The 17,861-nt window shown below is 40.3% G+C and overlaps 2 protein-coding genes across 7 annotated transcripts in view; one reads left to right on the forward strand and one right to left on the reverse strand.

The window, feature by feature from the left end:
• On the forward strand, positions 1-13,728 carry sppl2 (signal peptide peptidase-like 2). 3 transcript variants are annotated; one of them, XM_067474352.1, is made up of 16 exons: positions 1-157; positions 3,091-3,207; positions 3,705-3,887; positions 3,981-4,070; positions 4,196-4,335; positions 5,265-5,407; positions 6,905-7,001; positions 7,101-7,217; positions 7,380-7,461; positions 7,558-7,632; positions 7,733-7,795; positions 7,942-8,041; positions 8,289-8,366; positions 8,569-8,729; positions 8,977-9,017; positions 9,773-9,916. In XM_067474352.1, exons 1-16 carry the CDS (start codon positions 98-100, stop codon positions 9,780-9,782), a joined length of 1,557 nt encoding a protein of 518 aa, XP_067330453.1. In that variant the 5' UTR covers positions 1-97; the 3' UTR covers positions 9,783-9,916. The 3 variants fall into 3 exon arrangements, 2 of the variants coding, with proteins under 2 accessions (XP_067330453.1, XP_067330452.1); XR_010910593.1 differs by lacking the exon at positions 8,977-9,017 and having other exon boundaries at positions 8,569-8,857; positions 9,773-9,913; XM_067474351.1 differs by lacking the exon at positions 8,977-9,017 and having other exon boundaries at positions 9,773-13,728.
• arhgef18a (rho/rac guanine nucleotide exchange factor (GEF) 18a) overlaps positions 8,673-17,861 on the reverse strand; it is a 20,768-nt gene continuing 11,579 nt past the window's right edge. For 3 of the 4 annotated variants that reach the window (XM_067474346.1, XM_067474347.1, XM_067474349.1), the window contains 9 exons: positions 17,625-17,765; positions 17,059-17,168; positions 16,898-16,963; positions 16,765-16,812; positions 15,431-15,925; positions 14,949-15,252; positions 14,377-14,481; positions 14,104-14,249; positions 8,673-8,778 (listed from right to left, as the gene is read on the reverse strand). In XM_067474346.1, the coding sequence (XP_067330447.1) occupies positions 8,755-8,778; positions 14,104-14,249; positions 14,377-14,481; positions 14,949-15,252; positions 15,431-15,925; positions 16,765-16,812; positions 16,898-16,963; positions 17,059-17,168; positions 17,625-17,765 (1,439 nt within the window). In that variant the 3' untranslated portion in view covers positions 8,673-8,754. The remainder of the gene's footprint in view (positions 8,779-14,103; positions 14,250-14,376; positions 14,482-14,948; positions 15,253-15,430; positions 15,926-16,764; positions 16,813-16,897; positions 16,964-17,058; positions 17,169-17,624; positions 17,766-17,861) is intronic. The other variant, XM_067474348.1, reaches the window with a different exon arrangement.

Here is a 17,861-nt window from a genome sequence, read left to right on the forward strand (position 1 = left end):
AGTAAAATAGGCGTGGCTCGTTGGAACAGCTGGTGGGGGCTTGTGTGCGGGACTCGATCCGAGCTCTTGGTTGGTGGTTAATGGGGGAAACAACAACATGCTAAGCATCATGAGAGTCCCTGTAACACTGATTTGGGCCGTTTTGCTCATCCAGAAGGTGAGAGAAACATACACAGTCGAAAAATGTTTGTACTTGTGTCTCTGTCTCATAGGTGCACGTGGCTGTCAAAACAAGCCGTTTATTTCAACCGTGTTCCGGTGGTTTTAGCTCGGATGCTATGACTGTTAGCTTGCGGAGATCCCCGTGGGCCCTGATAAACCCACACGTCGCTCCCCCTTACCAAGCAGGATTATTGCAGAGTCACCACATCAACGAAAGCACCACCGACTCTATGACAGAATGTATTCCAGTGGAGATTAGCAAAGTGAGCATCGAGAATTATTAGCCAACATCTCGCTTTACTCGTTGAATGCGCATGCGCGGGCCGAGCCGTAGCCTGTTGCGGTGCTCTCCTTTTCTTTTAATTCATCCTTCCTTCTTCATTTTCAGTGTAGTATTGTAGTACAGTAAAGTATTCACATTGCTGTGTAAAGCTTACCCTCTGATCATGCGGTTGGAGGAGTTTTTAATCTTAGGTTTGTGTTTTTTTTATCATCGCGGAACCTTTTCTGCTTCAAGATGCGACCAGCGCGCAACCGCTGTGTGTAGCTGGAGCCGGCTCATTTGTTTACGGTCGGGAACAGCTGATCGGGCTGCAGCAAACCTCAAATTTAAGTTTCGTTCGGACTTTAAACATCCCGGACGAAATAAGGAGGGGAAAAAGCGGAGGGGTAGGAAAGAAAGCAGGCGAGCAAGGGAGAGAAGTTTAAAGCCGCATGTCCCATGTCTGATTATGGGCAACGTGAGGTCTTTGGAGAACTAGGTACACGAGTTGACTGCACTAGTGAGGAAGGAAAATATCTCTCGAGAATGTAGTCTAATGTGTTTCAAGGAGACATGGCTGCAGGACAGTACACCCGACACATGCATCAGTATTGACAGCTTCAGCACAGTGTCTTGAGGCCACGGATTGGAAAAGACTCATGGTGAGGACATTGATTGATTGACAGGCTGCATAACAGATTAGATTAACTTCTGTGTGGACATCTGTGTACCAACAAAAACTGTCCGCTGCTTCCAAAACAACAACCGAAGGGTCACCAAGGACATTAAAGCGAAACTGAATGAGAAGAAGGCAGCGTTCAGGTCAGGTGACAAGGAAGCAGTGAGAGAGGTCCAGAGATGACTGTTTGTAAAGATCAAAGAGGGGAAGGAGGCTTACAGGGGAAAGCTTGAACAGAGGGTCCAACAGAAGGATACCAGAGCAGTCTAGAGTGGCTTGAAAAGCACCACTGGATATAACACCAGCAGTCAGTGGACAGAGGGGAGTGTGGAAGGGGCTAATAGTTTTAACACCTGTTTTCAATCGATTTCATGTGCCCCATAACCACCCCCCAAGGAGCTTCACCACAGGTGCCCACGGACCTGCTCCCGTAAGACTCGAACACCACTTCTGTCTCTGCAGCAATGACCATCTCAGCAGAGCAGGGGAGGAGGGAGCTATGCAGGCTTCACCTCACAAAGGCTGCAGCTCCCTATGGAGTCAGCCCCAGGGTACTGAAAGCCTGGACTGGAAAAGCTAATAATGAGGGCTGGTTCTGTTCTGGGGGAGAAGCTGGACCCTCTACATGTTGTGGCTGAGAGAAGAATGTTGTCCAAACTCCTCTGAATCCTGCACAATCCCTCGCACCTACTCCACTGCACGCTGGCTGCACAGAGGAACACTTTCAGCCAAAGTCTGATCACAGTCAAGTGCTCCATCGAAGGCCGCAGGAGAACTTTTCTCCCAGTAGCCATTAAACTGTTCAACTCAGAGGGGGATTAACAGGTCTATACGGAGAAATAGTATTTATTATTTTTATTTCATTTATGTTTACTCCTCTAGCTGGGTTTTTTCTTACTTGTTAATCAGTAATTTGTACTTGTACTTGTTTATTGTCTTTTCTACTTTTCCCAAGTAGAGCAGCTGTAACAAGGCAACACAATTTCTCTATGGGATCAATAAAGATGTTTGAATCTTGAATCTACAGTAAAATATGAGAAAGGAAGGTATAAGTAGTTCTCAGCTGATTGTAATATTCCTCAAAATATTGAAACCAAATGTAATTAGACTCCACTGAATATCTTTCATCTACGTTCTGGGCTGGAGGACATCTGGACTACAACTTAAAAACTGCTTCTTAAAAATGCAAGCTTTATTGTTGGACTCGCTGAGTTAAACTAGAACGTTTTCTTGTTTACACTGAAAACTATTCTCTGGTCAATATAATGTTGTGACAAGTTTGTCCTTGGAATTTATTGTAGCCAAAACCAAAAAATATCAGCCATTATTGGCCTCAGTTAAAGGTCGCCGTCTTAGCTGCTTCACCTGGTCTTGTTTTTACAATTAATTGTATTAAACTTTTGTATGCCTTGGGAAACCAAATATTTCTCATTTTCTAGCTTAATAAATAGTACTAAAGTCCATCAACTATACAGTTGTAAATTTTAAGAAGCAGTTTATAATTGAATTTTATCTAATTTCCTGCAGCTCCAGAAGAAAAGTTAAGGCACTAAAAAGACAAAACTGTTGTGTTAAGGAAGGATTTTCCAAGGTTGCAACCCAGAAGCTGTTCTTATTAATGGCTTAGTAAGATACCTATAAAGCAGAATTAAATGGTGTATTACTTATTGTATTACATTACAATACTAATAACAACAGTGACAATCATAATAGTAATAAAGCATTGTTAAAATTATGTTAGAAAAATATTTAATGATAATTACTGGTTGCATCTCTTCTTGGGCATTAGGAAACTTGAGGTTTGTCATCCCCAAACTGACACATTAACCCCCTGTATTTGGTATGTGTTCTAGATCCTGAAACAAATTAATGAAATCAACTAAAATGCAACTAATAGCGCTAAAGATCAATAATAGATCTAAAGGTCAAACTTTCAAACATTTTAGGGGTTTGTGGAATAAAAATAACATTGCTGTTTTATTGGCAGGTGGTGGGAGAGTATGGCATGGCCCATTTCAGTGACAAGGGCAAGAGCAAAGGAAAGGATTACTGCATATTCTTCAACCCACAGTGGGCACATCTACCTCAGGACCTCAATAAGGCAGTAAGTCACGAGCGAGCAACGAGGTGTTAACCAAGTTAACTCCATGAGCATTATAATAATAGGTTTCAAAAGGCTTCACTGCCACGGAGGGCGGAGAGGGTAAAGTCCAGTTTGCACTGATGTGCAGTTAATCAATACAATCTTTTTTTAGGCCGCATACAGGATGATGAAATCTGATCTCCACCTAAAGTACCTCTTTGGACTTTGACAGCTGCATTGTGAACTAACTGCAAATGTTGGAGATGCATAAGACTAATTTCAGAATATATTGAATTACATTACTACACCCAAGAGGAAATAAAAGACTAAAACAGCCCTTTTAAAAATGAGAGAAACTTTATGATGTGGATCGTTCATTTGATATCCACTGATTTAAAGAAGTTTATTTTAAAAGAATTAGCAGTGAACAGCCCATGAACAGCTGCCACTTCCAACTAAATCTTAAACGTTCACATTAAACTGTGAAACAATTCCCTCACTCTGTCTTTGTCTTTTAGTCACGTCTCCAGATCTACGACCTGACAACATCAGTCTTGTGCTCGCCATCTGAGGTCCCAGAAGGAGGCTTCCCAAATCGTATCCCTATGGTGATGAGGGGCAACTGCACTTTCTACGAGAAGGTCCGACTGGCCCAGATAAATGGTGCCAAAGGCCTTCTCATTGTCAGCAAGGACAGACTGGTGAGGTCGCTTATAGTTGTGTATCAAGATCAAATATATTTTGGCACCTCAGTAAAACAGGAATACATGTGTTTAATATTTTTTTTATTACAGATACCACCAGGTGGAAACAAGACTCAGTATGAGGAGATTGACATTCCTGTTGCACTACTTGGCTACTCTGATATGCTGGACATAAGCAAGGTGAGAGGTTAACCTATAGCCACTGGTATATATAACACCTCACGGTTTATTAAATAGCAGACAAACCAAGATGCAAAACTAACCATTGCCCATTTTTTTTCTTAACTCACTCGGAATTTTTGCAGACTTTTGGCAAAGGAAGATTGGTTGCCATGTATGCACCCAATGAGCCAGTGTTAGACTACAATATGGTGATCATCTTCTTGATGGCAGTAGGAACGGTTGCCATAGGAGGTTACTGGGCTGGCAGCAGAGACAGTACGAAGTAAGTGGACATGATGGAGGAATTATGTTGGCAGCTGTCAGCTGATGTTGGTCCTAACTCAGGGATTTTGAATGTCCAGTTCTGTCTGAACGACACAGAAATAACAGTATGATTCTTCCCAATTGCAGAAGTGGTGACATCAATAAAGTTTTTATTTTTATAGAGACCATACATAATTGATAATCACGATCATTTCTAATCATTATGGTAGCTGCTGTTGAAATTCATGGAGGTTTCAGCAAACAGCTATAACATAGTATAAACTACTATGTTATTATTTAGAATACTAAATTACTGCAAAGTTCCTCTGCATGCCAAGCTTTTAGTCCTAAGAGCTAAATTTAAAATCAGTTACAGAAAAAATTAGTCATCGTCTTCTTGGCAAAGAACTACAAGCGTATGATTAGTCAATTTTTCTCTTTGAAGAGTGTGTGTGTGTGTGTGTGTGTGTCTCCTACTTAAACTGAGCAGTCAGCATTGTACTCCAGCAACTCCACTAAAAGGCAGCGTTGTTTATTTGAGTTCATGAGTGACTCACCAGCTTAAGCCAATCCGAGTTTGTCCTTTCTGACGGAGTTGCCAAGGTGACTGAGGGCACAATCAGATGGGGTCTCTGACGCACAGGACCACAGGCAAAAAAACCCATTTTGGAATGGGAGTGTGAGTTTTCAAGTCAGAAATGAAGTCAATTCTAGCCAGCTAGGAAAATAATGGTAACTACAGACTGTGATATGGTTATTCTGGCTACTGTGGCAGTTCACCAACCATAAGTGTGTATTGTTTGAAGTGAGGGGCAAGTGCGTCTGACTGTTTTACTTAATACAGTTTTTACAAGCAGATGATTTCCTGTATGTGCTGATCATTTGATCTTAGGGTTGAGAAGATTCAACCAATGTCCCAAACACTGACTTTGGTTTGTGCCCCTGCAGACGCTACATGAAGCACAAGCGGGATGACGGTGCAGACAAGCAGGATGAGGAGACAGTGGATGTGACCCCCATCATGATCTGCGTGTTCGTGGTCATGTGCTGCAGCATGCTGGTGCTACTCTACTTCTTCTACGACAGCCTGGGTATGAAAGAGAAGCCTCACACACCGTTAAGCTTTTCACTCATTATTTCTGCTCTTGCCTAAAGATGCCTCTTTACATTTGGGGGAAAAAAGCTGTTTGCTGAGATCCACTTTGATATATCGATATTTGTTGCCTTGCTGGGGCTGGTTGGCCTCTCAAAGCCAGTCTTTGACTTTTTTTGCTCACTAATTATGGTCTGGCAAGGCTAAGTAGTAATTTGCTTGAGATTCAAGCTCTTCCACAGTCGACCAACAATGTTTTCCTTGTGACACATCACAACCCAAGGTCTATTAGCTGGCTTTCTCAGTGCTTTCACTACATGTCTAAATTTCCTGGTTTCCTTTGACTGGTTGACTGATTGGATAAACACCCCGCAATTAAAGCAAAAAGGTGCTCGATTCAGTATCTAGTGTACAGTTTAACTCATTGTTTACTCGGGTTCTTGAGGCCTAACATGCCATCACCACGCACGTGATAAGCAACATCAGAACAGACTGAGCAAACACATGCAGTGAGATGATAATTGACACAGTTAGCTAAAAAATTCTCCACATTTAGATAAGTGTTGGAGCATATTTCTATTAAAAAAATGTAAAAAATGTTGCACATTGTAGATTTGAACTCAAGGTTCTTCCTGGCCACAGTAAAGACATCATCTCAAGTCCCGTTAGCAGATCTGTAACTTAAGGGTTTCACATACAAGCTTTTGATGCTGTTTGCAGATCACAATGTGTGAATCTCGAGTGTAAAGAATAGGAGAGTGCTACAAAAACAACAAAATGGCTCAGATAACATTTCACTGAGAGCATTTACATGGACTTCAGTAACCAGGTTACAGTCATCTCTCTCGTCTTTCGTCACTATACAGTTAAAATCTGGGCACCACGCTTTCGCTTCTAGTATGAGTTGCTAAAGAGTAAAACACGTAAATGCTGCAAGAACCTTTAACCTTTTTATGTTCTTAAAATGCCAAAACTAAGATGGCTGCATCCAGGAGCAACTTCACTCAAACAGGAAAAAAAAATACAGAACAGAAAGGAAAAAACTAAACAAAACCAAACAAATTCTTTGAGGTGAGATCCTGGATGGAGGGGTGCAGACAACACAGACTGTGGTTTTACAGAAGAATAAGAAGGGAGAATAGTAAACTTCGGGTTAAGCTTTGGTTACTGTAGATCGCCCTCGGTTGTTGTTGATGTCTGTCATAAACACTAAACATAATCCACAGAAACATGAGTATGACTATGACTGGAACTCAAGACCTTAGCAGAGCAGATCAGCTTTGCCTTTGTCATTTATCTTAAAACAGCTCTAAACCACGGACATTGTTCCACCTCCACCTACCAGAGGAATTTAACACAGTATCAGGTGCACCTCTAATGTTCACCTGACAGACTAAATACTGGACACCAAAACACCCAAAAGTGTTTTTCCTTTAGCAGATTATGAGTGGATGTCTAATTTCCCATCCTTCTGCACGGTTTCCTTTCTGTTTAGCCATCTGGGTCATCGCCATCTTCTGCGTAGCCTCCTCAGTTGGCCTCTACAGCTGTCTGTGGCCTTTTGTCAGGAGACTCCCTTTTTGCAAGTGCAGGTGAGACTGTTCACATCAGTATGATTTCATAACTCTACTGCAGCTGCAAATGATTGTGGTATTATATCTGTTGAATTGTGGGCCATCTTGTCATCACAGGATCCCAGAGAACAACCTGCCGTACTTGCACAAACGGCCACAGATCCGCATGTTGCTGCTGTCGGCCGTCTGCATCGGAGTCAGTGTCACCTGGTTGGTGTTTCGCAATGAAGACCAGTGAGTACAAAGAGAAATGCGCTCAGCTGTGAGTGTTGATTGTTGTGTCAGATGACTTGACATTTCCTGACTGTGTGTGAACATGTTGGAGGTACATTGTATAATGATGATGATGATGATGATTGTGTGGGCTGACTCACACTCCTGTTCTGTGTCCTCCAGGTGGGCGTGGGTGTTACAGGACGCCCTGGGGATAGCCTTCTGTCTCTACATGCTAAAAACAGTCAGGCTGCCCACATTTAAGGTGGAGTGATTTTTATAAACTACAATTATGTAGAAATGATCCTTTTTAAGGTTTTAATTGTGTTTTCCTGAGTAATAAATGTTTGTGTCTCTCCAGGCTTGCACTTTACTACTGTCTGTCCTTTTTGTCTACGATGTCTTCTTCGTATTTATTACACCGTTCATTACAAAGGTTTGGAAACACTGTTTTCTTGAAACACTGTTCAAGTGTCTATTATCTCTTGGTACCCTTTCATGGTCACGTTTCCTATGGCTTTTGTTTTTTCCCACAGAGTGGGGAGAGTATCATGGTGGAGGTAGCGGCTGGTCCCTCGGACTCCTCCAAACATGAAAAGGTGAGCTTGTTTTTCGAATTCCACAACTCCCTTTTGGGTGGGGTTTATTCTAGCTACAGAGGCCTTCGTTCTTCTGGCTTCAAATGCCCCTCTCAGCTCAGAGGAGCGGGATTTGAGTGAAACACTAAAGGTTGTGTTTTCTCCAGCTTCCCATGGTGCTCAAAGTGCCCAGGTTGAACTCCTCTCCACTGGCTCTTTGTGACCGGCCCTTCTCCCTCCTGGGCTTTGGTGATGTCTTAGTACCAGGTAATGAAATGTGTCATCGCTTACCCTATTTAGTCTTTTTATGGAGAATAAAGCTTTGATGGTATAAGCACCTATGTAAATTTAGAACTACTCAGCACGCACTCTTAATACCTGCAATATTAATGCACAACAAGAGATTTAATTCCCGTCAACTGTTACCTGGACATTACTGCCACATCAGATATTATAAGTACACTGAAAGACACGCCTTTGTTAAAATGCCCTACTTTGTCCCTTGTCCTTTCAGGTCTGCTGGTGGCATACTGTCACAGGTTTGACATTTTAACACAAACATCCAGGATCTACTTTGTGGCATGTACAATTGGTATGTACATCGAAAGGGGTGTTTGAGGTTAAATGTTGTTGCAGCATTATTGTAACGTAAATAAAAATATAAAATCCACTTGAAATTACAGGAAAACTGAGTTAAATTTAGAAACTGTATATATGGCAGTAGTTATTACAGAGAAAAAACAAATCCTGGACTTGAAAAAGGCTTTTCTCCCCTTTTTTTTCTCTCTGATCAGCCTATGGTATCGGCCTGCTGATCACCTTCGTGGCCCTGGCCGTGATGCAGAAGGGTCAGCCGGCCTTGCTCTACCTGGTGCCTTGCACTCTGCTCACCAGCCTCTTTGTAGCGCTGTGTCGTGGGGAGCTACACCAGTTCTGGACTGGAAGTGGATTTGTGGTGAATACCAGTTTGATATGACTGCCTACTGCGGAAGAACAAAAAAAGACTAACAAAAACAGACGACAAAAGAAAACAAAAAAAAAAATCTAGAGTTAAATAACATGCAGAATAAAGTAGAATTTCAAGTTGAGTAACCCCTTTTAATAATTCCATTCGTTCCAACTGCCTCTTTCTGTTTTACTGTCCCTCCCCTTCCCTCCCATTGCCTCTCCCTGCCCTTAATTTTACTGTGGCTGTGCTCTAGTCTGCTGCTGGGGGCTCAGCTGTCTGTGAATGTCACTGCAGGTATTCTATCTGCACTTGCTACTCTACACTCCACCATTAAAACATCCTGATCCCACTTCAGGTTTATTTTTGTTGTTGTTTTTCCCCTGAAGAGTAGACCATCTCTTTTACACTTGGCTGTGATAGATTAGTGATCATGTAGCAAAGCAGTTGAACTACAACGTTAGTAGTGCTGTACACTTACCGGCCACTTTTTAGGTACACTTATACAATCTAAAGCAAAAAACTTAACCTTTACAAGGTAATAATTCTTAGGTTTTTAAACTGTAACTGTCATTTTAAATAGGATGGCAAAAACTTTGAAACCACCTGTTAATATAACGCACTCCAGTAGGTAGAAATCCTCTTTCTGAAAACTTTCTTGAAACTTAAAAACTGAGAAATCATAACATTTTAAAAGCAGGATTCATGGCAGGATTCATTGCATTAGATTGTACAAGTGTACCTACTGAAGTTGCCAGTGAATGTAGATTAGCATGTGTTTAGCTTGTGTTTAAGGGGCCTTGTGGGTTTTCTTTGCTTTCATTTCCTTTCTGCAAATCTGGGACTTGTCAACATACCTCTGACAACAATAAGCACAGAAATGTCCTCCAATTATTTGAATTAAAATCTAATGTAGACAGAAGACTGACTGTATCTTTAATGGGGGCCTCTTTATCTTAAGCTCTCCTATATCTGTTATCATTATGTTTAGTTTTCAGTCTTGTACATTTTGATAATTTCATTTAGACTTTGTTTTTTTTTGTCCCCTGCAGCCTCCCATAGTCCTTGAACCAATCAACTGTACACAAACTGCAGCGCCACAGACACAGGGGCCCTCGGCTAAACCAGAACCGCACACTACAGAGGCCACCAATCAGAGCGAAGACCGGCCCCAGCACTCACCTCAGGAAACGCCCCTGGCTGAGAAAGATAATGAGGAAGACAAATCTAACTGAAAGGACTTCTAGTACAGGGTTTTCCATTTTGCTTCATGTTTTGTTTTTCTTCATTGTGTCTCAGTTAATGGACATTTGAGCTACAGACAATTGTTTGCATTTGGTGCAAAAGGGAAAACGTCTTTGCCACCTATAAAGGGAATGAAAGGCTACATCCAAAAGCTGCTCAAACTGATCATGAAATAATGCCATCACATTCAGCAATGGCTCTTACTAGTTTCAGAGATCTGGTCCCATCAGTGGAAAAAAGTTATTTCATGGAATCACTGTGAGCACTTAAATTGTAGACGGGATAAATCCATTTTGGTGAACTTCAAGCTTTCAATACATACTCCGCTTGCTCTGTCTACTTTCATTAAACATCCTCTGATGGACCAATAAAATAGGAATGATTTGTGTACAGGTATGTAGAACTATGTAGAACAAGTAGTTAAAGGAAAATGAATTGGCATCAATTGTATAATTAAAAATTTCAAAGCAAAATTGCTAAAAAACAAAAAAAATTGGTTTTGATTTTTGATTGATTTGAAGCACATATGCATCTTAGAAAGAAAACTGAATATCTGTGGTTTCGGCTGTTCAGACAATACGTCATGTTGAGCTTAAAGAACATAGATTGACCATTTTTGACATCATTTCCCAACACTTTAGGGACAAAATCATTAACTGATAATCTGCAATCAGTTCACATTTATTGATTCAAACTCTTAGCTGCAGCCCTGCAACAATGAGACACGATCAATGTAACAAACCACAAGACAGAAGATATATTTTAAATTAACTAATCCTGAGACCATAGTAAACAGCATTGTTCAACTAAAAAAAAAACCATAGGGCTGAAGATCAGTTGTGACTGACCATTGCTGGCTAGTCCGTTGTGTCTCCAAGACTCAAAAAGCTAATATTTGACTTTCTGGTGTGGCTGGGCCTAAAGAGGCCTCAGAATATTTGCGATTATGTGATGTGAACACAACATGCATTTACAACTTTAGAGTGAAATTCAACACCTGTGTACTGTCACTCCTGACCATAGCAGCCCACTTGCTGTCTGAAGCAGTTGTGAATGTGTGATTGCTTCAGGTATCTTTACTCCTGCGTTACATTAGTGTCAGAACAGTGACAGCGGCATTTGCTCAAGAGTTTCATACCCTTTAAAAAAAAAAAAAAAAAGTGGTGCTATGATGGTTGTTGACTGAGCCAAAGCTGTTTTATTTTTAACAGAAACATTTCACTTTTGGTATGTTGTTTTTGTGCCAACATTTTCATTTTACCCTTCATAGAAAACCAGTGTATAATCTATAGTGCAGATGCAGCATTGGTTTAACATGCTGTAGTCCTTATTTATATTGTCTTAAGTTGGTTTTGGCCTTACGGCATTAATAGTGGGAGATACAGCACAATGTGTCACGTATAAAAGATGCTTGAAAAACGTGGGTACTGTTCTCAAATTAATGCTTTGCTGCAGTTTAATGTGTGAGCTGAGGAACGAGTGACGGGTTGTGTTACCAGTGTTTGGTTTGATTAGCTTGTTTGAGGCATTTGCACAATTTTTTTTTAATTCATGGGCTAATATATCATATCTGTATATATGTTAATGTATGCACATAAGAGTTATGACATGATAATTAGTCTTATATTCATCCTGCTTTTGTTTTGAAAGTCCCATTTCTGACCTGAGGGTGTTTGATTAAACACCAGGGCCCTGTTGTCACTACAGTATATACAGATTTCTGATTACTCATTTTTAATGCTTGTTGCTCTGCGTAAAGAAAAAAGGTAAACTAACTTAGTTGAAGAGGTGACGAGAGCAGCTTAGTTGTCCGATTGCGTGCACCCTCGCCGATTCAGTAGCACAGTGTGTTTACAGGAGGAGATTATTCAATCACCTGTATAGTTTGTTGTCACCAAGTTGTTTTCAATTGCCTCTTTTGAGGAATACATAAAATAAACACTATTTTAAATGTTTGTTTTTTTTGCAATATCAAAGAATTTTGCAGGTTTGGGGAAAGATACGGTTGAATTGGATCAAAAGATTAAAACAGCCTCAGTCTTTTCGTCGTTGCTCTCTAGCTGGGAAAAGGATGTCTGCTGCTCAGGATCTGCAGAGATGAACAGCAGTTTGGCAGAGTCTCTTATCACTTTGACCCTCACTCGATGCAGAGGGAGTGAGTTTCTGTTTACTCTGGATAATTTATGTATCTGATCAGTTTGCACAGAATAAGTACTCTTAATATATTCAGCACCACGTGTATAAACAACTCATTTTACACATTTGCAGTTTTTTTACTAATTTATTATTAGAATAAATTATTTCCTAGTTTCCTAGAAATGTAGTTTATTAAATACAGGAAAATCGAGCCAAAGTTTAGATCCTTTTGTTTAGTTAAACTCCGCGGGTTGAGTTTTTAAACCCACCTCACATCAAAAGATGAATTTACATGAAAGAAGTTTCTCCATTTATGCTACAGTGACTCTGGGAACATAGTTCTGCAATTGGGCAGAATTAATTTTTCATATCTAGCACACCTGTCATCAAAAGTCTGTCATCTTAGCACTTACAAACATAGACCAACTAATCTCTGTGTTTTGCCTTTAAATACCGCATTACATGGTTCTTTCCAAGAAACATTTTTGCAGATGATTTGGATTTACATTTGAATTTACTGAGCGGTTAAATAATGCTACAGTGCCCTGATCAAGATCATGGAAAAAGCCTGGGATAACTTAAGATGGAAGGGAGTTGGAGCCTAAATCCAAGGAATCACTGAAACTGGGTGAAAAGGGAATAAGATTATAACTAATCTACTTTTAAATCAAAGGATGGTTACATCATATTGAATTGTTTCCCGGGTTTAAGGAACTTTATATTAAGAAAAACAAAAAAACAGTCACAGCAATAACTTAAAAATACTTTACTTTTACGGTCTAAAACCTTTGCACAGCGCTGTATGTGTAGACAATAAGTCATGGTGCACAAACTCCACAGCTCTTGCTCTAAATAGAAGTCTAGACTTATATCTAGACTTTAGAAATTAAAGGTGTTGTGTTCTTGTAAACAAACAAATATTATATTCTCACCAAAATAGACTACGTGCAATGCCAAGGTCTAACAAATGTGTTGAATGAACTTTATAATGAAAGAGACATTGTTAAGTCATTTTTATATACAGCTGCAGCTTTTGTCCTAAAAGGCTGTAATTCTCACTTTCTTTTAGGTGAATGTAAATCAAAAACTCTATTCTCCATGGTGTCAATTAATGTACCAAGTATCCTTAATAAGTGTCATTTTCTTCAGTTGCATGTAATAAGCACACAAACAAAACTCAATGCTGTAATGATCTTTTATTCCATGACCCACTGCATTTAGGGATTTCTCAAATGGAAACAATAGATGACAGCAACAAAAGTGTCTCTAGCAGAGAAAAATCTACATAACAGTAAATGTTAAATTAATCCAGGACGAGGAATGTCCCTCAGAAACAGTTCTGCTACATTCTCATAACTACCCTCTCTGCTTGTCAATTAAAACAAGTGCACAAAAAGTTTCCACAGAAAAATTCAACCTCGTCATTCATTTGTCACATTTGATGATATTTACAAACTGTGTGCTTGCTGCAAGACACTGGTCTCTTCCAAAAGCCCTGGTAATTTATAGTTTAAAAGTAGTTTACATGCTTCTAAAATTAAATGCCATCCAGGGCACATGTCTAACCAGAGGTAAAATTGACAAGTCTATAGATTCCTCACTCCCCATTTATAATTCAGTAAATTAAGGCAGCTTCAGATTTTAGACTCGAGTACCAAATACTTAAAATACAACCTACTTTCATACAACTTCAGGGAAAATCTTTGGCAATAAAAGCTTTAGCAACATCTTTGAAATCTCTTTTCCTATGTACAAATGAGCTTCATTTTTTTATGTCTTTGAACAACCTTATATAACTTAGCCCCCCCCCCCAAAAAAAATAATCTGCTGATTTTGAGAGTCAGTTTCCAGTAGTAAAGGATCTTAACAGTTATGAGCCTCCTCATACTGCACATGCTTGTGCGTCAATGTCTTCACCACTCCAGTCCTTCCATGTGTTTGGGTTAGTCTATGCTGGACAAGGTGTAATCCAGACTCCAGCTTGTTATTAAAGGAAAATTACCTTTTCTTTGCCCATTTTAGGAACATCTTTGGGGAAAGGAGGTGGCACTGGAGGAGAAGACTCACTACTACTGATGTTCCTCTTGTGTGTGCTGAAAGACTGAGAGGTTTTCATACTCTGGAGAGACCCTGGTGGTACGAACAGATCTAGATGAAGGGAGATTAGATTAATAATATACATAGTAGATACCTGTAATGTTACGGCAGCACATAGATTCTGGCTAAAGAGGAGCTGCACAGCAAGTTATGACTTTGTGAAAATCATTCACTGTACCTGACCCGTAGATTCTGTGAGGGCTGGGGTTCCTGGTGGATCTCAGGCTGCCTCCCTCTTTCCCTGTCACCCGGATAGGTAACACCTGGTTCACATCTATAGAGGCTAGATGTAAAAAATATAAAATAAATACTGGTGCTCAATTTGTTTTTTTGAGATGTCCTGGTAACACTTTTTTCCAGTCTGAGTTAAAGTATTTACATTTGAGTACTTTCTGATAAGAGTACTAAACTATTTTGCTTCTTAGTATGAGTTTCTTGACAGTAAAATCTTCATCAATCCATTGAACAATTAAAAAAATTCTGCTAGGATAGAAAATTCTCATGTTTTCTGTCTTAACAAATATGCCAGGGACCAGGTTTTTTTTTTTTTTTTTTTTTTTTTAAAGAAAGCAATGTTTGATTTTTGCTAGGTAGTTGTGGTGCCAACAAGCGGCTCAGTGCTAAGGGTCAACTGAAGCTAAGGTAAGAAAATGTCTTTCTTAGGCCCCTTGTAAACTTGCAGATACATTTTATTTTCCTAAATGAACTCTTATACATGAACAGTAAGTGACAATATTAACAGGTCCTAACCTGCGCTGTGCGTTCTTTGGTGGGACTTCTTTGTTTTTAGGCCTCTGTCCTTTCCCTTGGGAGGAGCAGCCAGCTTGGCGGGAATCTGCTGCTGCACACCTGAAGGATTTTGCACTTGACTTTTGGTGCTGATTGGGCGCACGGGCCGCTCGGATTTGGTTTGATGGTTGAGGATGCTTTCTTTGCGAGGTGGTACCTTTGGAGGAATTTCTGTGATGTCAGAGGTGGTGTTGCTGGACAGCTGGGGCTTTAGAGCGAAGACTAAACTCCCACTTCCATTCACTACACTTGATTTTGTTGAGAACTGGAGGGAAAGTGGAAGGTTTTTTTAGGTCTTGAGTCTAGCCGCCATACTTGTATCAAAAATTAAACTGTTCAATTAAAAAAGAAAACAAAAAAAGACTATACATTTCAGACAGAATAAAAAGCTGATGACCAGACAAACACAAATTTATGAATCAAATTCTTATCCAATTTCTTACTTGTGTGGGCTCATCATAATGGGAGTGTCCTGCATTTCTCATGCTCATGTACTTTGTGTGAATTTTTTCCTGTGCCTTGTTCAAACGCTCTCTCTCCTGAGTTAGACGCTCCTCTCTCTTTTCCACTAATTTTACTGCATCCCTCAAACTCTCAAGGCTCTGTTGGTGCTCATCCTTTTGCCTTTCTAGCTCAGCCTTCTCCTCCATGAGCTTCTCCTCCAACTTCCTGCAGTCTTGCTCCCTCTGCTGCAGCTGAGCCCCCAGGGTCTCGATCTGTAATCTTTGCTGGTCCCTCTCCGTCTCCCAGCGCTGCTGCTCCTCTTGATGCAGAACCTGCAGCTTGTGCAAGTTGGCAAGATCCTCCCTCTGCTTCTCCAAGTTACGCTGTTTCTCCTGCTCAAGCAACACATTGCTGTAATGACGAGAGGGTTGCTGGGTCTTCAAATGCAAAGCACGGTGCAGCTCAATTTGGCTGTCCTGCTGGGCAATGAGTGTCTGCACAAAGAATTGAAACAAAGCAATTGAAGCCAAAAAATAAATTATGTTTGATGTTTGCATGTATATAAAAATATATAATATTTTCATAAATTAATTATATTAGATAGATAGATCGATTATAGATAGATTATATTCCTTGGTGGGCCAACCAAGTACATTTTCTCACCCGATTTTTTTTCCCCCCTCCAAACAGCAGCTTAGATCAGCTGTTGCTAATGGTATTTCCATGATTTAGATTAATGACAGGTCAAATGTAACAGTGTGTGTGCTCTCTACGCATTGGTGGCGAAACAGGCCACACCGCTGTCTGTGCCAAGACTTTTTCGTGAGGCAAGTGGCATTACCCTGTAACACCTCCAAATAATCAGCTAATTATTGCATCAGTTTCAGAATCTCCCAATTAACACGTTCTTATCCTGTGAATAAATCAATAAATCAAACTGAAGTTCTGAATCAGGACTTTCAGTATTTGAAGCAAATGGATGTTTCGAAAATAGGTTGAGAAAATAAGTTGGCTGTTAATGTGCATTTGCAGGCGACTATCATTAGTCATGACTGCGCGGCAGTTACCCACTTGCAGGAACAGTCAATATCGTCTAATAACTATGTACAGCATGTTAAGCTAGACGGTCCAGCGGTATTCTAATGTTTGGTTATCCTCACTAGCTACAGTAAGCTCCTTATATAGAGGCAGCCATTCATAGAGGGGTCTGTTGTCAGTGTAAACTTCATTAACATTGTTTCCCTATTTTGACTTGATGTCTCAGATGCACCAGGGGCAGAGGGGGTGCTAAGTGAATGCAATAAAGTTTTCAGAGCAATCTACAGTATCTTACTTTTAAGCTGTAGAGCAAGTGTACAAGCTTCATCACGCTGTCACACACCTACGGAAAAGAATTATATAGTAGGATCAGCATAATATTTCTGCAACAATTTGTACAGATGAAAGAGGGAACTTCGAAGAGCTACCTCTACCCCTGGAAAATGACTGGAGGATGGATGGCAAGTTGGCGTTGGAAATATGTCATCATCAGCCTAAACAAAAAAAATAAAAAAGCATAAGCAAATATAAGTAATATAGATTTTTTTATGGAAATTAGATTTATATCTTTTACATTTGTGTCACTCACAGATTGTTCCAGCTCTTCAGAGTAGTCAATTTCTGGGGGCTGAGGATCTCTGGTAGTGTGGCTGACAGACAGAGGTGCAGCTGAGAGGCCCTGTACCAGTGAGTTCAGGCCTGTGTATGAGGAAAGTAAGTATTTTCAGCACTAATATACAAACAACAAACCAAAAACCAAAAATATAAATAAGAAAACAAACAAACTATAAATGAGGCCCCCGAGCTGAGCTCCTGCCTGCTTTGCTCTATGAGGAGAAGCTGAACACCAACCATCATTACACACACACACACACCCCCCAAACTTTGGGGTGATGGAAGGTTTACTACTCATTCAGTCACTACTGCCCACCATTATTCTTGCATGACGCACTGTTCGACTTCAAATTTAATTCTAAGAATCATTTGGCAGTTTCTGAACCTCTGTTAATGGATCGAAAAAAGTGTGGCATTGAAAACAATTTTGCATAAACACATTATTGTGATAATGTTATCAGCCCTGGTTAGAATCTGACTCCCAATGAGGTTTTGTTATAACCCTATTAGCTACAGGACCCACACAAGAACACAACTTACCTTTCATTGTGTTTGCACTGGAGTCACTATCGGCCCCCACAAAGGTTTCAGCCTGCTTGAGCAGCCCCTCCTCCATATCATTCTCATCCATAAGGTTTGGGTGTTTAATCCTTATAAAGAGCAGGGTCTGCAGGATTTCCACTGTAGACAACAGATGGAAAACTCCTTAATCTCCTCTTTAAAAGCAATAGTGCTTTAAGTCATGACCTGGTTGCACTGGAAAAAAAGACCTGAGTA

Source organism: Channa argus, chromosome 14 (assembly GCF_033026475.1).
Source record: "Channa argus isolate prfri chromosome 14, Channa argus male v1.0, whole genome shotgun sequence".
In the NCBI taxonomy this organism is placed as follows: Eukaryota; Metazoa; Chordata; class Actinopteri; order Anabantiformes; family Channidae; genus Channa; species Channa argus.

Excerpts from the sequence above, each read along its gene's own strand:
- sppl2 (XM_067474351.1), top strand. The coding sequence starts at position 98 with ATGCTAAGCATCATGAGAGTCCCTGTAACACTGATTTGGGCCGTTTTG. Across the intron at positions 3,208-3,704 it reads CTCAGGACCTCAATAAGGCA|TCACGTCTCCAGATCTACGA; the intron begins GTAAGTCACGAG and ends TTTGTCTTTTAG. Across the intron at positions 3,888-3,980 it reads TTGTCAGCAAGGACAGACTG|ATACCACCAGGTGGAAACAA; the intron begins GTGAGGTCGCTT and ends TTTTTATTACAG.